The following is a 17,918-nucleotide window of genomic DNA, read 5'->3' as shown; positions in this document are numbered from 1 at the left end:
GACTGCAGTTTCCATTCCATTTCCTATTGCTGACACTCCTGGGAACATGACATAGAAAGAGTCAGAAAAGTCATGCTGCTTTCCTGTCCTGCCTCACTGCTCAGGGATCTTCTTTAATCTTTATTCCATGCTGGAAATTTCATCAATCTCAAAACTGAGACAGAGAATCTGACTAAAACCAGGTGTTGTGCAGGGAGATCAGCTCGGTGCTTTGTGAGCACCTAGAGGGGTGGGATAGGGAGGGTGGGAGGGAGGGAGATGCAAGAGGGAGGATATATGGGGATATATGTATATGTATAACTGATTCACTTTGTTATAAAGCAGAAACTAACACACCATTGTAAAGCAATTATACTCCAATAGAGATGTAAAAAAAAAAAACAAACAGGTGTTATAATAAGTTTAATGGCACTAGTTTAGTTACCGTTATTTTTCACATTTTCCCCTTGGCTTAACTTGGGATAAGTAAGTGGGTTCATTTATAGGTCTTTCCTCTGGGTCTCAGATTGTAAGGGGAAGTAAAAATAGGAAGAGATGGTTAAATGGTGCCCAGTATTAACTTCATAGTGGTCTACAACCCAATACATTAACCTACTATCCCCTCCACACTCCACCCCAAAGTGTCTGTTTTGACTCTATTTCTACTTAATGACCCCACCATTTCCCAATCAGAACCTTTTTTTTTTTTTTTTTTTGTGGTACGCGGATCTCACTGTTGTGGCCTCTCCTGTTGCGGAGCACAGGCTCTGGACGCGCAGGCTCAGAGGCCATGGCTCACGGGCCCAGCCGCTCCGCGGCATGTGGGATCTTCCCAGACCAGGGCACGAACCCATGTCCCCTGCATTGGCAGGCGGACTCTCAACCACTGCGCTACCAGGGAAGCCCCCAGAACCATTTTTGATTCCTCAGAAAAACAGTATAGTGCTATGGTAATGAGCACGTGCTCTGGCAGGAAGATGTCAACGTTTGAATCCCACCTCGGACAGTTCCTAGCTGCATACACTTGGACAAGTTACTTGGTCCTCTGCAACTCAGTTTCCCAGTCTGTCAAAAGACATAATAATAGTACCTCCCTTATACAGTTGTTTGGAGGATTAAATGAATTAATATATATGAAGCACTTAGACCAATACCTGACTCGTCACAGGAACTATGTCAAGTGTTAGCTTTTATGCCAATTCATCCCCAAATCCCATTAGCATTTAATTTGACTTTTTACCACCATATAGTCTCACTGCTGTCCCATTGGTTTAAAACTTTTATGCCAGCATTACATAGTATAGGGGAAATGGACAGGCAAAGCTTAAATCCCTCCTGCCATGCTAGTTTCCCTTTCTAGTTCTTTCAGCCTTTTAACACCTTGTAAAATTCCCCCATATTAAATCCCCTGTTTGAAATGCCTAGTGTGATTACTGTTTTCCCAACTGGACTCTTATCAATAGAGCCTTGATGTTAATTTAAGGAATCTGCCAATTTGTGTCTTCACCACTAGCTCTAGTCTATTACAATTCACCTCAAACATCACTGTCTGATTAATCATCCTAAAGTACAACTGTGTTTGCATCACTCCTCCACGCAAAGGTTTTCTAAGAATCCCCATCACCCACAGAATTAAAAACAACCTGGCATCCCAGGACCCTACAAATTATGACCAACACAACTTCCAGGTACATCTCCAATTACATGCCTACATGTGTCCTAATAGAACTAATCTCTGTCTCTTCAAATACATCTACATTTCTCCCTTGTGCCTCTCTGTGTCCATGTTGTCCCCTTGATTTGATAGCTTTTCCTCCCCATGTCAACCATTTAAAATTCTCCCCATTTAAGTGTCACTTCCACTTTGAATTTTCCTCTAGTTTCCATTTCCTGAATCCCTGTGTTGTACTTTTTTTTTTTTTTTTTTTGAGGTACGTGGGCCTCTCACTGTTGTGGCCTCTCCCGTTACAGAGCACAGGCTCTGGACGCGCAGGCTCAGCAGCCATGGCTCACGGGCCCAGCCACTCCGCGGCATGTGGGATCTTCCCGGACCGGGGCACGACCCCGTGTCCCCTGCATCGGCAGGCGGACTCTCAACCACTGCGCCACCACGGAAGCCCCCTGTGTTGTACTTTTAAAGTACTGTATGTCCACAGATTCTTCAATACCCCTGGCTTCAAGAGGTGAAGTATAACTTTCCCACCTGTGAGTGTGAACTAGACTTGGTGACTTGCTTCTAAGGATAGAACAGGGTGAAAGTGATGGTGTGCATCTTCTGAGCCTGGGTTATGAAAGGCACTGTGGTTTCTTCCCTGCTCTTTTTTTTTTTAATTAAAGTGTAGTTGATGTATCATATTACATAAGTTACAGGCATACAATATGGTGATTCACAATTTTTAAAGGTTATGCTCCATGTATATTTATTATAAAAGATTGGCTATATTCCGTGTTGTACAATATATCCTTGTAACTTATTTTATACATAATAATTTATACCTCTTAATCCCCTAACCCTACATTACCCCTCCCCTCTTCCCTCTCCACACTGGTTACCACTAATTTGTTCTCTATATCTGTGAGTCTTTTTCTTTTTTGTTATATTCACTAGTTTGTTCTATTTTTTAGATTCCACACACAAGTGATATCATACAGTATTTGTCTTTCTGACTTATCTCACTTAGCATAATACCTTCCAAGTCCAACCATGTTGTTACAAATGGCAAAATTTCATTCTTTTTTATGGCTGAGTAGTATTCCATTGTATATATGTATATACACCACAGCTTCTTTATCCATTCATCTATTGATGGACACCTAGGTTGCTTCCACATCTTGGCAGCTGTAAATAATACTGCCATGAACATGGGGGTGCATATATCTTTTCATATTAGTGTTTCCATTTTTTTCAGATATATACCCAGGAGTGGAATTGCTGGGTCATATGGTAGTTCTATTTTAATTTTTTGAGACACCTCCATACTATTTTCCACACTGGCTACACAAATTTACATTCCAACCAATATGTATGTGGGTTCCCTTTTCTCCACATCCTCACCAGTGTTTGTTATTTGTGTTCTTTTTGATGATAGCCATTTTGACAGGTGTGAGGTAATATCACAGTGTAGTTTTGATTTGCATTTCCCTGATGATCAGTGATGTTGACCATCTTTTCATGTGCCTGTTGGCCATCTGCAGGTCCTCTTTGGCAAAATGTCTATTCAGGTCCTCGGACCATTTTTTAATCAGGTTGTTTGTGGTTTTTTGATGTTGAGTTGTATGAACTGTTTATATATTTTGGATATCCACATCTTATCAGTCATATCATTTGCAAGTATTTCCACTGACAAAACGAAAAGACAACCTACTGAGTGGGCAAAAATCCCTGCTCTTTCCTTTAAGTTACACACTATAAGGGAAGCCAGCTGCTCTGTCATGAGGATATGGACAGTGGGGGAACTGTCAGTAGCCACATGAGTGAATCATCTTGGAAGTGGATCTTTTAGCCCTAGTCAAACCTTCAGATGACTGCAGCCTTTGCCAGCATCTTGACTGCAACCTACCCTAAGTCATAACCACCTAGCCAAGCCAGTTCTGAATTCCTCACCAACAGAATTGTGAGATAAAACAACAAATATTAATTAAGTCCCTATTTGGGGGGGCTATTTATTACTCATGAATAGGTAACTAATATAACACTGTGCTTTATTCCAGTAAATTATAGTTATTTGCATATTTCTGGTCCAGTCCTTCCTCCAATCCCCTAACTAGGTACTGAGCTCATAGGAACATGGGTTGTGACTCACTTAGCTGTGTGCCCCTGAAGTGCCTAACAAAGTGTCTTGCAAAAAGCAGGTGATCAATGCTCTCCAAGATAATAGAATGACCTCACTTTTAAGAATGTAGGCTCTGGTATCAGGCATATATGTGTTCAGAACCCAGCTCTACCTGCTTCTAACTGTGTGAACTTGGGAAAGTTACTTAACCTTCTCTAAGACTCAGTCTCCTTACCTGCATAATGGGGACAACAACAGGCCGACCTCACAGTTTTGTTGTCAGTGTAGGTGTGGGGAAAGTACTTAATCCTCTGCTCCTTATGTTTCCATAGATGGGAGAGACTTACATTCTACTCCTCATGAGGGGGTGACATTAGAGAAATGCTTTTAGGCCCTCTCATCATCCCTCTCCCTGGCCCCTTCACACCGCAGGAGGAGCAAGTGTTTATTTGGTGAGGTTGATAGAACATGACACTGAATAATGGACATTTAATGGTCATTATTCTATATGTTCCAGACTCTCCTCTTTCTCACATTTGTAAGTATGTGAGCAGATACTAAGAATACACTTTCTTTCTGTGACCTGATCCCTGCAGAAAATATAACAAGATCAGGGTCTAGAAATTGGCTGAGAGAGAGAGACCTGGAAGTGCATGTGTCTATAACTATTTCTCTCTCCCTCCCCACCCCCTCTCTGCATCTTACAAGCTGCCTGTCCAGGACCTCCTATGCACATTTCTGCTAAGCTCAACTTTCCCCACAGGTGGGTTACATGGTCAAAATTGGCAGAAAAAATCATAGAAAAGCCTGCCATATTCTACAATACAGTTTAGAGTTTAAGAGTGCTAATGTTGTATTCTTTTAAAATTTTATTATGGGAAAGTTCAAACATGTACAAAAATCATCAGAATAGTATAATGAAACCCCCATGTGCCTTTCACCCAACTTCAGCAATTTATGGCCAACCTCATTTCAGAGTTGCTTTTTAATTCTCTTTAATTCCTTGCATCTATTCTTAATTGTCTAAAAACTTGAGGGGAGGGTTAATGATTAATTGGCACTCTCAGACTTCTAACAAGGAGGATTACAAGAGCGTGTATGTGAAAGTCACTGGGACATAATAAGCTTGCAAAAAAATTAGCATTAATAATGACGGTGAGCCATCAGCAGAATGGAAAGCAAGTTTTGACCAAGATGAATTGGAATGGAATGAGGCTCATTCTCCTCATTCGATCATCTACTGGACTGTCAAGAGCTTATAACCTTGAGGATAGCAGAAACTCACTGGATGTGAAACCAGGAGAGCTTAGTTACTGTCACGTTCACCTGCAGACTTTGCCTTTAAATTGCATCATCTCTTTCTCACCTCAATCACTTACCTCCAGCCTGAGTCGTTGGGATATCATGCCTATCTCAATGCTGACAAACACTACTGGATTGGACCCATCTGCTTCTGCCATGATGAACGCACGACTGTACAACCTCGTGAGGATGCCTTGTGCATTCTGGCCAGCTTTGCTGTAGCCCATCTAAAGAGGAAGAGAGAATCAGTGCCACTCCTTCTCACCCCGCTGTTAGCAGAAACCAGGCACAACCATACAAGAATAGACTACTTAGGAAAGGCACAGAAATACAATCCACGTGACACTGTGGCTCCGAGTGAGACAGGATATGTGTTTTCAAGAGTAAAGCCAACATCACAAAACAGCCTTTACTCTTCTGTACAGAAAAAGGCAAAGTAGTTGTCGGGTTGGCAGTAACTATTCACTGGCCTGTGGGCAAGGAGGGAGCTGGTGTGACTCAGGAATTCTATCACGATGCTGGAGACCTTTCATGACTTTTCTGTTCTTTGAAACAGGACTGTTTCTCCAGCCTATCTAAGGTACTACAGAAGAAATCATTCCCCAGCCATCATTCCACATACCTAGGAATACCCTGAAGACTGGAGGCCCCTTCACTTTGGTTGTTTGGCATGTGATTTTTTTTTTCCTGAAGAAAATGGTTTCCTTATGACTAGGTAATCCTTATTGAGGGTGCCTCACCCTGGCTTTTATCATGTTATCCCTCCCTCAGTCAAGTCAAATCAAATACACCTATCTTAAAGCCCCTCTCCCACCATGTCATAAAGCCCACCCATAAAAGCTGCACCCAGGTCTTCAGCATGGCCCCTCTACTGCTTGCTTTACCTCTCATGTGAGTGGTCATTTAAGGTTTACAATCCAGAGTCACTTTTCAGAACAGACAACAGGGAATAATTCCTAGAATCTAAAGATTATTTGGTAGGAGAGAGAAAAATCCCATCAGGCAACCTCCTGTTCTGGTTACCTAGGGAAGGGTGGCTAGAAATGTGTGTCTACCATCACAGCCCGGAAGTTGCATGCCAGCAGCCCATAGCCACACCTGATCCAGAGAAGTGTTTTACTTGGCTAACACACTGTTGGCCCACATTCAATTTCCAGTTTTAACTAGAGTTGCTTCCATTTTCCAATGGAGAGACTTAAATCCTCAGATCTTCAATCCATAAATATTCTGGCTTCTCTTGAAAAAACTGTAAGGTAGGGCAGCCCTAGATCCACACTCTTACATGGCAACAATCAGCTAAAGCCATGCAACTTTCTACTTGTACCACAGTCACCACCACTTTCTACTGCCCCCCAAAACTGAGGAGTTACCAGACATTTATCATCTTACACTGGCCTTCTTCGGTCATTTATGGTACCTGCCCATCCCCTGTAGTATTGGAGTTCGTCCACCTTGCCACTTCCATTCACAAAAAATGGCCAATTGAGTTTACAAGGGAGTTGTCATTAAATAAAAGGTCCCCTCTTCCTTATAGTACAATATCCATGATGTTAGACAGCAGTGAAGTCAATAAAAAGTGAGAAGGAGATTATGACGTAATATTTAGGAATAAATACAGGGTGCAAAATAATAAAGTTACTTGTTTCACAGTCTCCTTAACGATCCCATGATTTACCTACCAAAATGATATCTGCTACTTGGCCCGTGCAGTCAGCTCTCCCAACACCAATATGGTAGCCACTGAAGTTCTGAAATAGAGTAGGCTCTGGGGTGCTGGGTGTTGGAGATGCCTGGATGGCTGTGGGGCCCTGGGTGGCTGGAGGGATCTGGGTAGTTGGAAAACCTGAATCAAAAAACAATAAGATATTTAAGAAACAACACTTCAGCCCATGCACTTGTCAGCATCAATTAGAACACACACATTCGGGTTCCTAAGGATGAATCTTTGTATATTTTCTTACATCTAAGATACAGGGTGAGAAACATCTCAGGAACATGTTTTATATCGTAATCCCAAGGAGGATCTTTTTCATGGAGTGGAGATGTTTCAGCCTAACAGTCAAGCTCTCTGTCAAATGTCCTTCAACTTTTCCTCACAAGCCGTTCCTGTCTAACCTGTCACTCTTCATTCACTCACCCTGCACTTCTATTCCAGCCAAACAAATCAGGTGCCAGGTTCCTGGCACACAGCCCACTAAATCCAGCCTCTGGGGATTTGTGTCTCCCACTCTCTCCATCCAGAGACCTTACTCCTTTCTGGTCCCTCAATCAGTCTCCTCTACCCCTTCCGAGTAGGTTTAGTTCCATCACAGCCAGATCCAGCTTAACCCCTCACCTTCAGGATGCCACCCCTGCTGTCTCTACCCTACTCTTATCCTCCTCAACCTTCTAAATCTTCTATTCTTAATACAACCTAGATCACTGTACACTAGTTAACATAGTCCCGCTGTATTTTAATTATTCTCATATCACCTATATGTATGCATATTAATACATATATTCTATATCAACATCACACACACACACGAATATCAAAGGATGCAGAATGGGATAGAGACTAAAAGAGCAAGTGTCAGAAACAGCCCGGGTTTGAAAACTAACTCTATCATTTACTAGCTGAACAAATAACTTAACCTACTTTACCTCAACTTTTCTCATCTATGAAGAAAAGTAACATAACTTTCTCATAACAAGAAGATAATAATACCCTACTTCCGAGGGTTGATTGACAATAAATATGTTAATACATATTCAAAATTTTAAACGATGGCTGGCATATAGCTTTGGTTTTTTGTTTTTTCATTTTTTTGTTTTTTTACATATTTAGACATCTTACGTGTACATTTTATTTGTTTCCACCGCAGACAACAGCCAGGGGTGGCCAAGGCAACACATGTCAGTGTCACAGTGCATTAGTGGTCAGAAAGTACTTAGGCAAGAGATTAACAGAAGACTTCTTCTGGGTTCCAGAATTTTGGAGCTCAAGAAAGTTTAGAGATCACATAATCCATTCTTCACCATTTTACGTATAAGAAAACTGAAACCCAGAGAAATGACTTAACCAAGCTTTCATGGAGAGCATATGATGAATCAGGTGCCTAAGCCAGATCCTCCAACTCAGAATCTGCTGCTCTTTCATCCACATTCTAAGTGTAGTTAGAATTCATGTTTTCCCATCCCCAAGCCCACGTTTTCTACAAGACATCAAGTATTGCAAGGAAGGAATCAGGCACCTTTGTTATTGCCTCATTTGTTCCAATGTAGGAATGTAGTGCCAACTGACACCAAATCTAGTCACATAGCCAAAGGATTCTTTCCGATCTCAGAGACTCAGATCTGTAAAGCAGTACTAAGGCTAGCACCTACCTTTATGGGAGTTTGTGGGGATTAAATGAAAAATTTACATAGAATGTTTACCATAGTGCTTGACACAAAGTAACCATTCAATAAATAGCAACTTCTACTATGAAAATAGTGACTGTAATTATTAATTACTTCCCTGAGGCTTAGGCTCTGGATTCTCTAATTTTAAAAGAGAAAACTAAGTCCTATGCATTCTTTCATTTCTAGCAGTCTAAAACTCATTCTGCTCGCTCCCAGAAAAAAGGATCTCTGTTTCTCTGGGTCTGTGGGCAGTGAATTCAAAACATGGGGACAGGGGCTTCCCTGGTGGTCCATTGGTAAAGAATCCACCTTACAACGCAGGGGACACGGGATCGATCTCTGGTCAGGGTCTTAAGATCCCATATGCTGCGGGGCAACTAAGCCCACGCGCCACAACTACTGAGCTCACATGCCTCAGCTACAGCCTACGTGTCGCAAACTACAGAGCCCAAGCACTTTGGAACCCATGTGCTACAACTAGAGAGAGAAAACCCGTACTCCACAACTAGAGAGAAGCCTGTGCACCACAATGAAGAGCCCACACGCTGCAATGAATGATCCCGCATGCCTCAATGAAGATTCCATGTGCCACAATGAAGACCCAACACAGCCAAAAATAAATAAAATAAATAATAAATAAATCTTAAAAAAAACAAAACAAAAAAACATAGTAACAGGTAGAGAATACATAGGAAAGAGAAGAGGCCACAAAAGGGAAAACCAAGGTGAACAATGTTGCCTCTCCTTCTCCATTGGGCCTGCGGCCAGCCCTCCCTTTACTTTGGTGAAAGCATTCAGTCCCCACCTGTCTTCCCTACTGTTTATCAGGTATATAACCTATCATCAAAGGAGAGGCTCCAATGGATGCGATATTGCCTGTAAATTTAGCCTAGGTGGTTTTCAAAAACTAAGTTAATTTCCAACGTTTAAAAAAAATCAGGAAAAAAAAACCCCCAGATGTCTAAACAGCCTCCCCCAATTTCCAGCTTCCCTTGAAAACTCAGAAGGGCTGAGTCGATGGGATATCATGACAAAAAACAACTGGCACTCAGGAGAGCCTGTGGACCCACCCTGGGCCAGAGAGACACCTGTCCCCACCCTGGGCCACGCCCCCCACCCCATTTATGGAACTTGATTGGCCCTCATGGGATTTGAGTTCAAGCTCCCCTTCTCTAAAGCTTTCACAGACTAATTGACATTCAGTGGGTCTTTCCTTCTCCTTTTGCCCCCCCACCCCCTAGAGAAGATGATGCCAGAAAAGAGGCAAAGAGAAAAAAAGAGGCTCAGGGTAAAAGCTCACATTATTGGACCTTGAAGAATCCTGAGCTGTACTTAGATCAGTGGAAAAGTGAGACAAGTGCATGTCAGAATGCAGCACTGGCTATTTGGGGCCAAAGGTAAACTTGATAAAAATTGCTATCAATGCATAAAGGGCAACTAAGGTAAAGGTTAGATAACCATCCCAGTCTGCTTAAGTACACATTGAACTGCCCTGTTATCAGCATTATCAGCAGACACTGTTTCTTGCCTTGGTGTCGCCCAAAATGAAGAAATTTCCTACAGGCTGGGAATAGCATACAAGAGAACCCATGATACTTGCCTGTGTGATTTTCAGTGGTCCCACTGGTGATGAACGACAGGCTGAGAAGAGCCACCGTGATCCCTGTCATCATCACAAAGAGGAAAATCAGGAATATCTCTAATGTGGAAAAGGTACGTCTGGCCGTTTCTCCTGAGGGAAATCAGAGACAGAAGAACAACTACGGAAGAGACAGAAAAAAGACAGAATAACCAATTAAAATACACATGCTTCAAGCTGTCTGAGGCTAAGATGTCTCAGCTCTTTCATATGGATAGACTATACCAAGAATGCCAAGTACAGGGCACACTTGCCACTAGGTCCATATCCCAAGCCTGTGGAAGAAAAGACCAGTCAATTACAGCACTCCTTGATGAATTCACATGTGGTTTCCAAATGCTTCTCAGCACAGTGCTCATCCTGGAAGCCACCACCCATGATTTGGCATTGGCAGCTAAGCTAAAACTTATTCGTATTCCTTGGATACATCATACTGCTTTCATTTATGGCAGTGATGCTCTCTGTACATGGGTCTACATTGGAGCATTTCTGTCAACAGGGATAACTGATGTACCCACACGGCTTGTACTTGTGAGAAAGCTGGCTGGGGTTAGGGCTTTCCTTTGTGGCCATGGACTAAGTATCTTGTCCACAAGGAGGTGAAATGGACCTTTGGCCTTTAAACTCCCTGTTCTAACTTTCAATTACTACCTGAATAGAAAATGGCATGGAAAAGGAGATTGGCATCTCTGATCTCAAGCCAGGCATTTGTAAAATTTCGTTCTTCAGTGATCAGGAGGATCCCACACATTTTGCAAACCCCGTGTTGAAGTATGAGGATAAAGATAATGGCCCTTGTGTGCTATAAAAGCAGAAAATGTCCTTACAGATTCCTTAAGATATTTTAGGAGTAGAATTCATCATAACTCAGAGGGACTACAGAGGCTAAAAACTCACATAATGTAGCAGGAGAAAGTATAATATGATGGTTAAAAATTGCATTCTGGGGCTTCCCTGGTGACGCAGTGGTTGAGAGTCCACCTGCCGATGCAGGGGACACGGGTTTGTGCCCCGGTCCAGGAAGATCCCACATGCCGTGGAGCGGCTGGGCCCGTGAGCCATGGCCACTGAGCTTGCGCGTCTGGAGCCTGTGCTCCGCAATGGGAGACACCACAACAGTGAGAGGCCCGCGTACCGAAAAAAAAAAAAATTGCATTCTGAAGTCTGGTGCCAGAGTTCAAATCTCATTTCTGCCACTTACTAGGTGACCCTGGAAAATCATCCCCAACACTGAGCCTCAGTTTCCCCATCTGTAAATAGGGTTGTGACAATGATGATAATTTTAGTACCTATCTCATAGAGGTTTTATAAAAATAAGACAAAATGACACAGTAATAATTTGTTTCATGGAATGTGATAAGCCTTCAGAATGTCAGCATTTATCATTAGGTTCTAAAATACTAAAGACTCTGTATTCTTCACCAGCATTAAGGGGAGTTTATATGAGTTTGTATTAAAGAATCACGAATCACAGGTGGGAACTTTAGAGTCCATTTTCTTAACCTTAAGGAAGCTTCAGCAGTGAGATGGGATTGTGGTCCCAAGACTTGCCCCACAAATGGCTAAGATGTGGCTAAGATGCTGCTACCCCCAAGAGCTGTAAATTGGCAACAAACAGATGTGTTTAGTATGGCCCAATTTTTCATTTCAATTTGACTTAGTCAACAAGATAAAAGATAGAGCTTATAATTTATCTGTAAAAATAAAATCTACTTTTACAAATATGAAACTTCAGGTTTTCTTTCAAAATATTTCGTAAAATATGGCAACACGGAGACAACATTCCCATGCACCAAGAGTTTTGTAAAACTTAGTAGCTGCTGTTCCCTTTGGATGGGGCAGCCCTTCTCCAACCGGCCACTGTCTCTACCCAGAGGGCCTTATCTATCCGGTCTTCGTAGTCATTTTATTTTGCAATCCACAGACTAAAGGTTAAAAATCAGTCTGGTAGCAAACACTTCAGAGGTAGGGCTGAACTGGGAGAGGACCAAGAGCCTGGAACATCTTCCCTATTTCCTAGTTTTTTGTTAGCAGGCGTTCCTCAACCATTTATCACCAGCATGATCACCTTCACGACCATCGGTAGGGACAGCTTCAAACTGAGGGCAAAACAACTTTCACTATCAGCCCCAAGTAGAAAGCACATGTAAGATATGCCTCTGAAACTTTCATGAGTCAAAAAGGTTTACTAGTCATCAGCTATTGTTTCAGTAGCAAACTTCAAACCCTGTAGACCTAGTTCTTGCCCAAAGCTTTGGTTTCTATGAGCCATCCTGTCAGCTGAGATAGCTTTTGCACAAATAAGTCTATTAAAAATGGATGACTACAACCAAGATTACTCTACCCAGCAAGGATCTCATTCAGATTTGATGGAGAAATTAGAACCTTTATAGACAAGCAAAAGCTGAGAAACTTCAGCACCACCAAACCAGCTTTACAACAAATGCTAAAGGAACTTCTCTAGGCAAGAAACACAACAGAAGGAATATACCTACAATAGCGAACCCAAAGCAATTAAGGAAATGGGAATAGGAACATACATATCAATAATTACCTTAAATGTAAATGGACTAAAGGCTCCCACCAAAAGACACAGAGTGGCTGAATGGATACAAAAACAAGACCCATATATATGCTGTCTACAAGAGACCCACTTCAGACCTAGAGACACATACAGATTGAAAGTAAGGGGATGGAAAAAGATATTCCATGCAAATAGAAATCAAAAGAAAGCTGGAGTAGCAATTCTTATATCAGACAAAATAGACTTTAAAATAAAGACTATTAGAAGAGACAAAGAAGGACACTACATAACGATAAAGGGATCAATCCAAGAAGAAGATATAACAATTGTAAATATTTATGCACCCAACATAGGAGCACCTCAATACATAAGGCAAATACTAACAGCCATAAAAGGGGAAATCGACAGTAACACAATCATAGTAGGGGACTTTAACACCCCACTTTCACCAATGGACAGATCATCCAAAATGAAAATAAATAAGGAAACACAAGCTTTAAATGATACAATAAACAAGATGGACTTAGTTGATATTTATAGGACATTCCATCCAAAAACAACAGAATACACATTTTTCTCAAGTGCTCATGGAACATTCTCCAGGATAAATCATATCTTGGGTCACAAATCAAGCCTTGGTAAATTTAAGAAAATTGAAATTGTATCAAGTATCTTTTCCGACCACAATGCTATGAGACTAGACATCAATTACAGGAAAAGATCTGTAAAAAATACAAACACATGGAGGCTAAACAATACACTACTCAATAACGAAGTGATCACTGAAGAAATCAAAGAGGAAATTAAAAAATACCTAGAAACAAATGACAATGGAGACACGACGACCCAAAACCTATGGGACACAGCAAAAGCAGTTCTAAGGGGGAAGTTTATAGCAATACAATCCCACCTCAAGGAACAGGAAACATTTCGAGTAAACAACCTGACCCTGCACCTAAAGCAATTAGAGAAAGAAGAACAAAAAACCCCCAAAGCTAGCAGAAGGAAAGAAATCATAAAGATCAGATCAGAAATAAATGAAAAAGAAATGAAGGAAACAATAGCAAAGATCAACCAAACTAAAAGCTGGTTCTTTGAGAAGATAAACAAAATTGACAAACTATTAGCCAGACTCATCAAGAAAAGAAGGGAGAAGACTCAAATCAATAGAATTAGAAATGAAAAAGGAGAAGTAACAACTGACACTGCAGAAATACAAAAGATCATGAGAGATTACTATAAGCAACTCTATGCCAATAAAATGGACAACCTGGAAGAAATGGACAAATTCTTAGAAATGCACAACCTGCCAAGACTGAACCAGGAAGAAATAGAAAATATGAATAGACCAATCACAAGCACTGAAATTGAAACTGTGATTAAAAATCTTCCATCAAACAAAAGCCCAGGACCAGATGGCTTCACAGGTGAATTCTATCAAACATTTAGAGAAGAACTAACACCTATCCTTCTCAAACTCTTCCAAAATATAGCAGAGGGAGGAACACTCCCAAACTCATTCTATGAGGCTGACATCACCTTGATACCAAAACCAGGCAAGGATGTCACAAAGAAAGAAAACTACAGGCCAATATCACTGATGAACATAGATGCAAAAATCCTCAACAAAATACTAGCAAACAGAATCCAACAGCACATTAAAAGGATCATACACCATGATCAAGTGGGGTTTATTCCAGGAATGCAAGGATTCTTCAATATACGCAAATCAATCAATGTGATACACCATATGAACAAGTTGAAGGAGAAAAACCATATGATCATCTCAATAGATGCAGAGAAAGCTTTCGACAAAATTCAACACCCATTTATGATAAAATCCCTGCAGAAAGTAGGCATAGAGGGATCTTTCCTCAACATACTAAAGGCCATATATGACAAACCCACAGCCAACATTGTCCTCAATGGTGAAAAACTGAAACCATTTCCACTAAGATCAGGAACAAGACAAGGCTGCCCACTCTCACCACTCTTATTCAACATAGTTTTGGAAGTTTTAGCCACAGCAATCAGAGAAGAAAAGGAAATAAAAGGAATCCAAATTGGAAAAGAAGAAGTAAAGCTGTCACTGTTTGCAGATGACATGATACTACACATAGAGAATCCTAAAGATGCTACTGAAAAACTACTAGAGCTAATCAATGAATTTGGTAAAGTTGCAGGATACAAAATTAATGTACAGAAATCTCTGGCATTCCTGTACACTAATGATGAAAAATCTGAAAATGAAATCAAGAAAACACTCCCATTTACCATCGCAAGAAAAAGAATAAAATATCTAGGAATAAACCTACCTAAGGAGACAAAAGACCTGTATGCAGAAAATTATAAGACACTGATGAGAGAAATTAAAGATGATACAAGTAGATGGAGAGATATACCATGCTCCTGGATTGGAAGAATCAATATTGTGAAAATGACTCTACTACCCAAAGCAATCTACAGATTCAATGCAATCCCTATCTAACTACCACTGGCATTTTTCACAGAACTAGAACAAAAAATTTCAAAATTTGTTTGGAAAAACAAAAGGCCCCGAATAGCCAAAGCAATCTTGAGAACGAAAAACGGAGCGGGAGGAATCAGGATCCCTGACTTCAGACTATACTACAAAGCTACAGTAGTTAAGACAGTGTGGTACTGGCATAAAAACAGAAAGATAGATCAGTGGATCAGGATAGAAAGCCCAGAGATAAACCCACGCACATATGGCCAACTTATCTTTGATAAAGGAGGCAGGAATGTACAGTGGAGAAAGCCTCTTCAATAAGTGGTGCTGGGAAAACTGGACAGGGACATGTAAATGTTTGAGATTAGATCATTCCCTAACACCATACACAAAAATAAGCTCAAAATGGATTAAAGACTTAAATGTAAGGCCAGAAACTATCAAACTCTTAGAGGAAAACATAGGTAGAACACTCTATGACATAAATCACAGCAAGATCCTTTTGGACCCACCTCCTAGAGAAATGGAAATAAAAACAAAGATAAACAAATGGGACCTAATGAAACTTCAAAGCTTTTGCACAGCAAAGGAAACCATAAACAAGACCAAAAGACAACCCTCAGAAGGGGAGAAAGTATTTGCAAATGAAGCAACTGACAAAGGATTAATCTCCAAAATTTATAAACAGCTCATGCAGCTCAATAGCAAAAAAACAAACAACCCAATCCAAAAATGGGCAGAAGACTTAAATAGGCATTTCTCCAAAGAAGATATACAGACTGCCAACAAACACATGAAAGAATGCTCAACATCATTAATCATTAGAGAAATGCAAATCAAAACTACAATGAGATATCATCTCACACCAGTCAGAATGGCCATCATCAAGAAATCTAGAAACAATAAATGCTGGAGAGGGTGTGGAGAAAAGGGAACACTCTTGCACTGCTGGTGGGAATGTGAATTGGTACAGCCACTATGGAGAACAGTATGGAGGTTCCTTAAAAAACTAAAAATAGAACTACCATATGACCCAGCAATCCCACTACTAGGCATATACCCTGAGAAAACCATAATTCAAAAAGAGACACGCACCAAAATGTTCATTGCAGCTCTATTCACAATAGCCCGGAGCTGGAAACAACCTAAGTGTCCATCATCGGATGAATGGATAAAGAAGATGTGGCACATATATACAATGGAATATTACTCAGCCATAAAAAGAAACGAAACTGAGCTATTTGTAATGAGGTGGATAGACCTAGAGTCTGTCATACAGAGTGAAGTACATCAGAAAGAGAAAGACAAATACCGTATGCTAACACATATATACGGAATTAAAAAAAAAATGTCATGAAGAACCTAGGGGCAAAACGGGAATAAAGACACAGACCTACTTGAGAATGGACTTGAGGATATGGGGAGGGGGAAGGGTAAGCTGTGACAAAGCGAAAGAGAGGCATGGACATATATACACTACCAAACGTAAGGTAGATAGATAGTGGGAAGCAGCTGCAGAGCACAGGGAGATCAGCTCGGTGCTTTGTGACCGCCTGGAGGGGTGGGATGGGGAGGGTGGGAGGGAGGGAGATGCATGAGGGAAGGGATGTGGGAACAGATGTATATGTATGACTGATTCACTTTGTTATAAAGCAGAAACTAATAAAAAAAAATGGATGACTGACAGGTGGACCCTTCAACCCCAAAGCGTGTACATGCAGATCACGTATGTAAATGTGGCTATGTGGTAAGAGCCTATATAACAGACATGGTATGAAATATATGTGTATGTATGTGTGTCTGTGTTTTGTTTGTTTGTTTGTTTTTTGCTGGTTTTGCTCTACTGAACTAACTGCCACCACTGGCCTTTTACACAAGTCAACAACGGCACTTGATTTAACATTAGTGTTTCCACCTCTTACTTGGATTACAACCATGTACCTCATGTATTTCACCACTCTATTTAGTTGCCAGAATTACCACCAGCATATTACCATTCTTTTTGAAACCATTAGCACTATTTCTCGTAAATGATTAGAATCTGAATTTAAACATGAAAGCAAATGCCTTATATCTCCCTTCAGAAGGCAAATGTACCTTGGAGAGCTGAACCAATGACTACATTTTAAAGGACTGCACATTTTTAAATAGTTCCCACTTAATCTAGCATAATCCTGCAAGGTCAACAGTGAGGCTCTAATGACACAGTAACAAGCCACTTGCTAGATCTTTACCACCCTGAGGTCCCCCATTTTTCAAGACTGTGACAGTAAAAAGTAATATTTTGGCAAAATGGGCTTCCAAAGCTAAGAAAATGAGGTTTCATCAAGATCTCTGAGACAATGGGGTGATTCAAGATCCCTCCCTCCCTCTCCAAGATAATACGGGCCTTCTTACCTGATTCAATCACTCAGAAGAACTTGTGTATCCTGGTAAAGTAAATGATGGTCCAGAATCTTGTTCCCCTTCCTCTGGAACATTGCTTGGCTGGGACTTCTTAGCACTTTCTGAAACCTACTGAGGAAAGATTTTCACAGTCATGTCCAGGAGAGTTAGAGTTCCCATGAGCACAGCTTTGTGGGTGTGGTACATGAAAGAGATTAAAGTGTAGTGATAACAAATAACTGATTAGCGAACTCTTCCCTGGGACAGCCTGATAGTGAGGTACTGAGTTACAGAAGGCCTGCCAGGCTGAAGGTCATTTCAGAGTTCAACACAACTCTTCCAGCACATCAAGGTCTGTGCAAAGCTCCAACCTGGATCACACAAAAAAGAGCACCTGCTTTATTTACCCCTGGCCACTCAACCAGTGCGCAAGAGGAAGTGATAATGTATGCTGGACATTAA

General features: G+C 41.0%; 1 protein-coding gene across 2 annotated transcripts in view; it reads right to left on the bottom strand.

The window, feature by feature from the left end:
- The window catches only part of ASAH2 (N-acylsphingosine amidohydrolase 2), a 98,025-nt gene extending 80,461 nt beyond the window's left edge, over positions 1-17,564 (bottom strand). Inside the window, exons 1-4 of one of the 2 annotated variants that reach the window (XM_081233047.1) lie at positions 17,469-17,564; positions 10,039-10,198; positions 6,734-6,897; positions 5,132-5,281 (exon numbers count right to left, since the gene is read on the bottom strand). In XM_081233047.1, coding sequence (XP_081089173.1) covers positions 5,132-5,281; positions 6,734-6,897; positions 10,039-10,111 — 387 coding nt within the window. In that variant the 5' untranslated portion in view covers positions 10,112-10,198; positions 17,469-17,564. The remainder of the gene's footprint in view (positions 1-5,131; positions 5,282-6,733; positions 6,898-10,038; positions 10,199-17,468) is intronic. The other variant, XM_081233048.1, reaches the window with a different exon arrangement.
- Between the last annotated feature and the right edge of the window lie 354 nt (positions 17,565-17,918).

The sequence above is a fragment of the Mesoplodon bidens genome, assembly GCF_964165515.1.
Source record: "Mesoplodon bidens genome assembly, chromosome: 1".
NCBI classification, from domain to species: Eukaryota; Metazoa; Chordata; class Mammalia; order Artiodactyla; family Ziphiidae; genus Mesoplodon; species Mesoplodon bidens.
Note: the sequence above shows the minus strand (reverse complement) of the source record. Positions and strands in the feature narration are given on the sequence as shown.